Source organism: Mya arenaria, chromosome 10, assembly GCF_026914265.1.
Source record: "Mya arenaria isolate MELC-2E11 chromosome 10, ASM2691426v1".
Taxonomy (NCBI): domain Eukaryota; kingdom Metazoa; phylum Mollusca; class Bivalvia; order Myida; family Myidae; genus Mya; species Mya arenaria.
Genome location: NC_069131.1, coordinates 23,944,228 through 23,955,683, shown reverse-complemented (window position 1 = coordinate 23,955,683; position 11,456 = coordinate 23,944,228). Strand labels below are relative to the sequence as shown.

The following is an 11,456-nucleotide window of genomic DNA, read 5'->3' as shown; positions in this document are numbered from 1 at the left end:
ACAAAAGACTTGTCATGTTGATTGCATTTGCGATCAAAACAATAGGTGCCTTGGATGTAAAGATTCTTATTTCGGGCCTTCATGTTCTCATACCTGTAGCTATTGTAAAGATCACCAATGCCCGGAAGATCGTCTTTTGGCCGAGAAATGTGATGCATGTGAAGAAGGAACATATGGTTATCTATGTCATGAAACATGTCGGCAACATTGTTTAAATAATAGATGCAACCAAGAGGATGGGTCATGTCCATGTGAAAAAGAGTACAAGCTTGAAGGTGACAAATGTGTGCTTATTACTTGTCCAGCTAATTGCTCAACATGTACTTCCCTAGATAGCTGTGGCACGTGCGTTGATAAATATTATTACGGAGAAACATGTGAACATAAATGTTCTAATTGCAAGGCAGGAACACACTGTGATAAAAAAGACGGATACTGTTTGCATGCATGTGCTGATGGTCTCGCTGGAGTTTACTGTGAAAACCTTTGCTATGAGGGATGTGAAACATGTCACCGTTTTAATGCTGCTACATGTAAATCTTGTAAATCTGGAAGATATGGCAATAATCGAAGGTACTACACATGCAATAGAATGTGCAATGATAACTGTATGAACAACTCTTGTGACTATTGGAATGGCCAATGTGATCGAGGCTGTATGAACGGATATCATGGCGATTATTGTAACGCTACATGCCCAGTACATTGTTTGAACGGAACATGTGATCAGAACCGCGGTACATGTGAACGTGGCTGTAAGAACGGATATTACGGTCTTGAGTGTGTGAATCGCTGCATAAGCGTTGACTCGAAATGTACCGTTTGTACTTCAAGTCAAAACACATTTAGTTATTGTACACGTTGCATTAATGGAACATACCCTGGATACAGCGGGAAGTGCGTTCCATGTGAACCGAATTGTTCTGGAGGATGTAACTCATCCACGGGAGTATGTTATGCATGTGTAGATGGATATTTGGGATCTTTCTGTAACTTTCCTTGTGCATCGAATTGTAAATCGTGCCTCGATAATAATAGTGAATGTAATGAATGCGAAGAGGGGTTTTGGGATAATTTATGTTTAAACAATTGCAGCACTAACTGTAAACAGGGAAATGATTCAATGTCCAGATGTAATATTACTTATGGAAAATGCAAACACGGATGTGTATCTGGAACTTTTGGCTCATATTGTGATCGTCTGTGTGACAAACATTGTCTCGCCTCTGAGGGTGGAGCTCTTGAGTGCATACAAAAGGATGGCCAGTGCACACTGGGATGTGGGAATGGGTACATACAAACAGATGAAGGATGTATCGATGGTAAGAAATACTTAGTTAAAGATAATAACATTTGTTTATGTAAACTCACGAAAGCATGAACTATAGGGATGTTATACGCAAATAATCAAACTTAGATAGAAAGTGAATTTTTGTGTTCATAGTTTTGAAGCGTTTACGAGTTTATTTCATCAACACAAACATGATGCGTCTTCATTATGGCAATGTAGACATTTGCTAGATTTTTTTTAACTTCCAGCTCCATTACACAGCACATTTTCCCAAGCATCCGTCACGACCCCAATCAACAAAGATGATAGCACCAGTGTTGGAACGTCTTGGGCAGTTATAGGTACTGCTTGTGGAGTTGTCGCCATTCTTGCACTTGTTCCTGTCATAGCCTTATTCATAAGGTATATGGTTATTACTTAACTGACTCGTGATAGATATTCGTTAGAAACAACGGTTATATTTATAGTTGTTGATCAGTGAAAATGCACTTTAATTAGTTAGTAGATATATCTCTATAACTCAATTATTTTAATGAGAGTATAGATCCATTCTTTAGAACACGTTTAATTCTAAAAATAAAGAACTTAACATGTTGCTGCATCTGCGAGATAATATTGCATCTGATTCACATTAATGCTTGTACATTTTAATATTTACTGTATTTTGTGTATTGATCGCCTCATTTAAAAAGAATAAGAAAGGACAATTACGACAGACCAAACAAAGACGACTATGAAGCAGGTTCGTATTTCGCATGAATGACTTATTTTAAATTTATAAATGCTTATAAAACATATCTCTATGATACTTTTTTCAATAATAAAAAGAGCGATTGTGAGTGCTTTTTGAAGTAAGGATAATTAAAAAATCCGCCCATATTGACCAATGTGTATATTAAATGTTGAACGTATATATGGACAATTATGACAGGCATGCGTTGATAAAACACCAAAGTATTGCTGAATGATACATGAACCCAGTTCGTTTCATAAAAGCCCATCAAGACAATATGGTGATTTCAAGAACATCAACAAAGAAATACAAACCACAACAATTAAGGGACTCAGCGGTAAAATCAGAACATGTGGCGATGGACGTCCTTATCAAAACTCCTGCCAATAATGCTCCAAAAAACGTGACACAAGACAAAGACACCGGCGATGTGTACTGCAGTGTGAATAAGGTTACTGTTAAAGAACTTGGAGCTCTTGTGGCCTCCATGGACAGGGGATATTACATTGATGAGTTTCAGGTATGTTCTGTGCATCACAAGAGCGATATATTTATATATTGATTTTAAGAAGAAAGCGTGTTCATTACAGTAAACATCCTTTACAAGCAATTATACCTGATTTCAGAAACTTCCTGAAGGAATGCTAAAAACATATCAAGATGCAATGAGGCCAGAAAATCGTTTTAGAAATAGATATCAAGACATCTACCCATGTAAGTTGTATGTCGTATGATTTACGTGAACAGTCATATGTCTGATTTGTCCCTCAAATTTTTAGACGTATTTCATACATTTGCAGATATAAATGCTTAGTTTTAAACGAATCTTCCGCTGATATTTTGCTTAATAACAGGAGACCCTGTATTTATTTTAGACGATGACAGTAGAGTAAAACTGATGGGCGGAGATACGGATTTTATCAACGCCAGTTTTGTAGACGTAAGCGGTATACTTGATAATTCTATTATTGTTTTAATCGTAAAATTATATATACTTAATAAGATACTCGTAATCATATTGTTATATAATTGTATAATTTAAATATAAAGTTGGTTATGGCGGTACAACAGTTTTACTCTATAAAGTGATACGATACAAAAGGAAGTTAAAAGAAACAATTGTGTTTCATCCAAAGCAAAACTCGGTCACGGTGCTTTCATTACATGTTATGATTTATTTCGAATATTTTGATTTGTTTTATGAAAACGATTCGCGCATTTGTTTTCTAGGGATACAAACAGGAAAATGCATACATTGCATCTCAAGGTGAGTGTACTGACTGGTAATTTGTAAACGAATTCCGTTAACGTCCAAAATTCAACTTTACATAGGTTTTTCACACTAGTATTGTAAAAAGTGAAAAGGAATATGTGTGTTTTACTACTGCGTCACACGTCACGATTTTTGATTGCACGAAATGTATTTGATGCTCCGTTTAATTGACGTTTTACTTCATGAGTCATGTTGTTCTAATTATATTAGCTTAGTGTCTCAAGGTGAGTTTACAAATTCGTGGAACGTCCAAAATCCCTTTTCACATGGGTTTTGCATTTTTTGACACGTTTATGTTTGTAATGATATTTCGATTGTTCATACTATGAAATGTACATGCTGCCCCATTTTGTTTACATTCTAAGATGTAAATTCTGCACACATATGCATTGTTGTATATCAGGTCCAACACATAAGACCATGCAGGACTATTCGGTGTTCTGGCGGATGGTTTGGCAGAATAAAGTGGGCAAGATCGTCATGCTCACCAATTTAGTGGAAGAAATGGTTCGATATTTACCTTTTAGTACATTTAAATTCCTAGTTTTGTCACATAGAGAATAATAAATCATTTAATTAGTTTATCTTAAATACATATTTTATTAAGGATAAATTTACACATCTTTTTCGATTTTCAATTGATGAATAAAGAAATACTTATATCATATAGATGGATACTGCCATATTTAGTTTATGTCTAAATATATTTTTATATTTATTCGAAGAAACCGAAATGTGACCAATACTGGCCAGGCCATGAACTCACCAATCATTACAACGAGATAGACGTGACGTGTTTAACTGAAGACATTTACGCCGACTTCGTGACGAAAACGTTTTCAGTGAAAATGGTACGTGGCACGTCATGCTTTATATGATTATTGTTATTCATGCAGATAATCAAAATTAAACATCAACTATCCGTTTGCACGACTCTAGCAGGGTTAATATTATGTTGAGTTTTGTGTTTTGCGATTAAAAAAGCGGGCCGAATCATTAATCAAATCATAAATTATACTGAGTAATCCAGTGTTACCACATACCTCCTCAAGGCCTTTGACCCAACACTTATATATAACATATTTATGGACGTTTTTTGTGCTTTTTGATCTTGAGGTTTCATTGCTGGTCAAATTTCATTGATGTGCTCGTAAATTTACTATAATAAGTCTTTTTCATAGGATAAAGAGGAAAGGACTGTCCACCATCTTCATTTCACCAGCTGGCCGGACAAAGGGGTCCCCGATGATGTAACTTCCCTGGTCAATTTCCGTCACAGGGTTTTACAAACAAAATCGCCACTTGGTGGACCTACAATCGTTCACTGCAGGTATAAGTAGGTTTTTGCAACACTTAAACAACAAATCAAAACACCCTACCAAACAAAGGAAAACATACATTTAAGACAGGGTATGGTCAAAAACTAAAATGCATGGATTTCAATTGAAATAAAACAAAGAGTGACAACATTTAAGGCAGTTACATATGGTGAATAAGTAGCATTCATAGATTTGAATTGCGGTACTTCATTACGTTTTTAATATTTTAATAGTTAAATACACTATCAAATTGAATTTGACAAAAGAGCCCCAATTATACGTTTTCTGGTGGTTTAAAGAGATTCATCATTAAAATAGACATTATTTCATACAGCCTACGTCCTTTCAAATTGCAAAAGCACACACGACAAAAACACAATTTCAACTACGTCAATGACTTGACCTTAAAACTACCTGTCATTTATAATCCTTTTATGACATAATTATAATAAAAGGTTGTATTGTGATAGATCGCAATTTTTTTAACCTCCCGAAGACCAAAAGTAAGAATTTTATTCGTGGCCACACTCGTGAGTTATAGCATTTTGTGCTCATACTGTGAAATTGATTGCGATCTTACTCAAAAATCAGTTATCCTCTATATATTAAAATATTGTGCGGTACTGCAGATCGCCGTGCTTATTTCGCTAATGGAATCAATATTCCAGTTCAGTAGACTGCACCAATGTCGCCCACTCATCAAATTATCTAGTGTTTGACAAATGGGATGAGTGGAAAGTTATGTTTGATTGCAGTGCTGGCATTGGCAGGACGGGAACGTACATAGCGATGGACGTGTTGACAAGAGAAGGTGAAGCGGAAGGATCCGTTGACATTCATGGCTGTGTTACCGCACTTAGACATCGGCGTACGCATATGGTTCAAACAGCTGTAAGTTCGCCCAGGAATCCTTATAAATAATAAAGAATACTATTTCATTTCATACAGCACAGTATCCAATGTATTTGTTTTCATCAACGTGTTATGAAGATGCAAAATCGCAACATTGCATGCCTAATAAAAAGAACGAGCTTATTTATGTACATTTACATACATAAAATAGGTCAGAAATAAACTGTATTAGAATAACACACCATATCGCGTTTCTGGTGTTTATTATGTTGTAAATATGCCTAAAATGGATATAAACAGATAAACAAATAAGTGAGTAATATGTTGTATAACCATCATGTATTTGTCTATATTACACATGTGTAATATTGCACTCACTTTGCATGTTTGTAAATAATTTGAAACAATAGTTGGTTCGATGGTAATTTTTCAGCAAATCAAACGTTCATTTCTCATTATTTTCTTTAATATTTGTTTAAATAAAGTAGTTTATTTTCCATATAAATCAGAAGAGAAAAGCTTAATAATTCCACTTCATAAAACGTTCGTCACTTTCATTCTAAAAAGGGAATGAAGCCATGGACATATCACAGAAAAGTCGTTAGTGAACCGCGTGTGACGACACAATATAAAAGAAAGCAATTTTTGTTTAAGTATAGTATTTATGTTGTGATTCTTACTGGACATAATCACAGTAATCATTCTAAAGATATATTTTAAACGATAAGATACAGTTTGTCTTTTAATAATATCGGCTTCTACATTTGTACAAAGCGCATAACGTGGGAATGGAGTTATTTTTACCGGTAAAAATATTGAAACAAATAAATTAACACTCGTAACAAGACACTCGCCAAAGGCTCGCTGACTAACAGATTTGCTGACCTCGTTGAATTCATTTAAAGCTGCAATCTCACATATTGAATGTTTTGACACCTTTTTTGTCTTGGAACGAGTCAGTTTTTGCGAACATCAATGGAAACCAGTTATATAGGACTGCTGACAAAAAATTAGATCGCAGATTTTTATATTTAAGTTAAAAAATGATGTTTTATGTTGTTTTCCTAAACCGTTAGTAATGGTTTAAGCCATAACACAATAATTTTCGAACGGAAATATGCAAATCTGCGATCTGATCTTTTTCAGCAACCTTTTATCATTGCTTTGCAGATATTTACGCAAAATTTGCTCTTTCAAAGAAAAAAAACATAAAAAAAGATGTAAAACGGTAAATCTGTGAGAGTGCAGCTTTAAATACATATGGCGACATGAGATGTTCTATATACAAAACAGGCTAACTGTATTGTAATATAATTCCCTGAATTCAAGGACCAGTATGCTTTTCTGCACCATGCAATTGTGCACACGTTGGTGTTAGACAGTACTCCCGTGCCCACGGTGGGATTTGCAGCCTACATGTCGGACCCGAAGAGCAAACACAGGCTAATCATACAGTTCAAGGTTTAGTTAATTGGAAATTATAAAGTTGTAACAGCTTTAAGGCAATCATATCATTTAAACTACATGTATCTTAAACCTCACTAGCCTCCCGATAAATTACTATAGATATTCCCCATACGTCATCAAACTTTTATCAATGATAATATCCGCGTTAATAATATTAATAGTTTATGTTATGTTTGAAATGGTCAGTTAATTATTAAACTGTATAGAAATAAAATGATGTCAATTGTTTAATACGAAATAAAATGTATACAAATTCAACATCTGAAATCTATTTATATTTTGAATAGGAACTGGAAGTTATCTCTGAAAGATCTGAACAGGAGAGAAAAACATCTGAGAGGAACGTATCCTTAACAGATTGCAACAGGGAGGGCGCTGACATTCCAGGTTATAATTATTCATGGGTTATGGTTTTATAACACATCTTAATTAAAAGCCCTTACTTTATAAAACTTTCTCGAACAGAGAACTATCAAATACCCTCTACGTTTAATTAAATGTTCCATATGCATTTGTAAGTTCAATCATTTTCCACTATGTTACAAATGGTATCTAAGACGCTAATGTGAATACGGCTCAAAAACCTTTAAAACGCTTGCTAATGTTCATTAAGCACTTTTACATTTTATTTTGCTAGCACGTATAGAATAATATGTATATTTATGAGTGCTTATTTATCTTAGGTAACTTGTACATACCCAGACTGTATTTAGGTAAAGAGCCGGGGCAGGATTATATCAACGCCATGTTTGTTAATGTAAGTTTGACAAAACACAATATGAAATGTAATTAATATCCTACAGGAACGTCATGAATAAACTATTCAATATTCATGAACAATGATAAAGGTCAAATAGAAATATCATTACGATTTCAAAAAGCTATGAACAAAGGAATACATTCGTGTATTCATATATGTTTCCATATAAAACAAAAGATTATACGTCACATAATTGTGTCCCTTCTTTGTATATATAAAGTCGATCGGTCCGTATATCACAGTGACTGTATTTTAATAAAAATCAACATCAAAATCAGCGTCAGCGGTCCGTATCATATTTTTGCTGTTCCGGAACACGCCAAAACAAAATATATACCACTGATGTCATGTGATATTGACCGCTGCCGTCAGTAAACTGCTGAGTGCAACTAGCAATTTTCACAATGGCGAAAAATTATCGCAATAAAACACTATTTACATTGTTCAATAAGACACATCAAAAGCGATTTAAGAAAATTGAAGTGTAATATAATATGTTCGGTATAATATAAGAAACACACCACTTCTTGCCATATGGCATTATAAGGACCGGCCAGTCAGTCCCCGAAGATGAATGCACCTAGGATAACGCCTTGGTCCATAAACCCATTCGGGGGCAGACTGACCGGTCCTAATGTCTTATGACCTACAGTGGTGTGTAATATTGTTTATTTTTTACGGTATAATGGTAATTAATAGTTTAAATGGTATCACTTTGCCTGATTTATCATTGCTTTATATTAATAAACATCGTTCCAGAGCTACAAACAAAGAAATAACTTTGTTCTCGCAATGACTCCACTTGAAGAGACTGTGGCTGACTTTCTTTGCCTAACGATGCAAGACACAGCAACATGTATCGTTGATATGGAGACAGATAGTTCCTTGTACATTCCCACGTTGAGCACACAGGCAAAGTTTGGCTCATTCACCGTAGACAATCTGCAACAGACCTCAGAAAAATACAGTGTCATCCGTGTGCTTAGAATAAGCTACAACGGCCGGGTAAGAGCTTACTTCATGCGAATATGTTGACGTTTAATTGCAAAAAAGCTTTAAATGCATTGTTTATACTATTAGGCAATAAAGTGTTGACGTATTCAATAAGCTTTTAAAGACAAAACAAGCAATCAACTAAATACTCTGAATAATGTCGCTTCCAGGGAGGACCTAAGGAACACACGGTGTCACACTTCAGACTAATTGGATGGCCAGACAATGCGGATGTTCCCGAGTCCGCCACACACTTCTTGCGTTTTGTCAAGGCAGTAAAAACAAGCGCAGCATCTGGATCTGTCATTGCACATTGCAAGTACGAATTTGAAATAATACACATTATTTTCTAATTTAAAAAATCTAAATAAATTCGAGAAAAGCATAACAACACTGTTAAAAGGCGATCGAAGATTTCACCCACAAAGAAGGGAAATATAGTATTTGTAGCATCCAAAATTATTGTTATGGCGTCTGAATACCGTTTAAAATTGAAGCACCATTACGGTATCATATGTGAAGAGTAATTGTTTCTGACTTGGAAACTTCTATTTGAACATTACAAGGTTGTTGAAGAGTTAATGACCTACTGCGTTTACTAACGCATATGCAGTGCATTAATACAAATCTTACATATTCTGTAGGACTGGTGGCGGACGTTGCGGCCTGTTTGCGACTGTTTGGACGCTTCTGGAGAAAACCGACATAGAGCACGAGGTTTCGGTGTTTAACACAGTTCGTCAGCTGCGGACGAGACAGCTAAATGCCGTAAGGACTAGAGTAAGTGCTTATCTAAAATACCTAATTCGGCTGAATTTGAAAACAAAAACAGTACTGACAAATAATCATAATCATCCTTAATATAACTTTGTTTATATATAAATACCTTAATTTCACCTAAGGTCATTCGTTAGTAATATCATGGGATAATGATATTGAAATAGTTTTTGGACTCTAATTTTCAGGAGCAGTACGCATTCTGTCACGAGTGTGTCATCGAGTATCTGCAATCATTCGACAGCCACTCTAACTTCTCGTAACAGTTCAATATGTGTAAATCGGAACTACACGGCAATTCTCCATCAAAAACAACCTCGGGTGTATATGGACAGTTTACAATGTCAGAATTCTTTACATTTCACTACGCTGTATATAGTTCGCGTAGTAATTTCAATTAAGCAGTTAAACCTACGGACCATACTTTTAGGAATATTTATTATGTATGCAATAAAACAATTCAGTGGGAATCACTTTGAACTTAGTAATACATTCGTAAGTTGTTTCGATGGAAAATGGCCAAGGAGGTCCGAACGGATATGTCAATAAATTTTAGTAAATGTTCGTAAAACGTACAATTTGACTGACTGTACATGTGCTCTTGTATATATACATACATGTGCTTTGGTGACACAACTTGTGCTCTTGTATACATACATGTGCTTTGGTGACACAACTTGTGCTCTTGTATATATACATACATGTGCTTTAGTGACACAACTTGTGCTCTTGTATATATACATACATGTGTTTTGGTGACACAACTTGTGCTCTTGTATATATACATACATGTGCTTTGGTGACACAACTTGTGCTCTTGTATATATACATACATGTGTTTTCGTGACACAACTTGTGCTCTTGTATATATACATACATGTGCTTTGGTGACACAACTTGTGCTCTTGTATATATACATACATGTGTTTTAATGACACAACTTGTGCTCTTGTATATATACATACATGTGTTTTAATGACACAACTTGTGCTCTTTTAAATATACAAACATGTGCTTTAGTGACACAACTTGTGCTCTTGTATATATACATACATGTGTTTTAATGACACAACTTGTGCTCTTTTAAATATACAAACATGTGCTTTAGTGACACAACTTGTGCTCTTTTTTTCGAGTGTGTGCATGTAAATATTTGCAATTATAATGAATAACTACATATGTCTAGATAACACCATAATTATGTGCCCTTGTCACGATTGTGTTTTGTCTGCAAACATTCGGTGCTTTCTTACACTTTTGTTAAAGTAACACAAAATATATCCTTGTACGATTGCTGTATAGTTGATTGATGTTATTTCATTTAATGTGTATATTAATAGTGTAAAGAGTGCCTAAAATTAAATTGATAGTTGGTTTTGTCATACACAGTGTATATAGGCAAAAAAAAGTGTGTCGATCGTTTATTACCGTACGGGTGTATCTGAACGAAAGTTTCATAGACATATGTCATATTAAGTGTGTCAGACAGCCCTTGAAACCCTTGTAAGGTTCTGACTAGAATTTGCGTTTGCAATAAAGTACAAGAATATTGAAGGTCCAACATCAAAGATTGTTTGCTTGGTTTAACTTCTTCATTTACTCCATCAATGTTTTGCATGAAACTGGTGTTGTAATAAAATTATAACTTGGATAATATATGTTGACAAAATGATACCGAAAATGCGCAGGAAGTCTTTCACATATCTCGTTTCTGGGCACATCAACGGGACTAAGCCTATGGTTGATGGCCGCCTTTGGATTTTCAAAAGCATTTTTGCCTGCAATGCCTGGAGCCATACCATTCCCGGTATTCACATTTATTTTAGTTTCGATATGTGTGTGTATTAACCGATTACAGTAAATGACCCGAGAAGCTGTGTTAGTAAACAAAATCGACTGTCATTTACGGACTGTATCAGAAATCAGGAAGGATAAGGTCATGGTGTGATAAAGCTGTCACATTTGCCTCATATTCATAGTATTTAAGTTGG

General features: G+C 35.0%; 1 protein-coding gene across 1 annotated transcript; it reads left to right on the top strand.

Moving 5' to 3' along the window:
- The first annotated feature begins 557 nt into the window (after positions 1-557).
- Positions 558-11,014, top strand: LOC128206663 (receptor-type tyrosine-protein phosphatase kappa-like). The gene is made up of 18 exons (XM_052909268.1): positions 558-1,322; positions 1,540-1,693; positions 1,984-2,033; positions 2,288-2,544; positions 2,651-2,738; positions 2,900-2,964; positions 3,255-3,291; positions 3,701-3,804; positions 4,023-4,148; positions 4,479-4,627; positions 5,372-5,507; positions 6,798-6,929; positions 7,223-7,322; positions 7,619-7,692; positions 8,455-8,700; positions 8,859-9,007; positions 9,333-9,468; positions 9,654-11,014. The coding sequence occupies exons 1-18, from the start codon at positions 593-595 to the stop codon at positions 9,726-9,728; spliced, it is 2,808 nt and encodes a 935-aa protein (XP_052765228.1). The 5' UTR covers positions 558-592; the 3' UTR covers positions 9,729-11,014.
- The last annotated feature ends 442 nt before the right edge of the window (positions 11,015-11,456 follow it).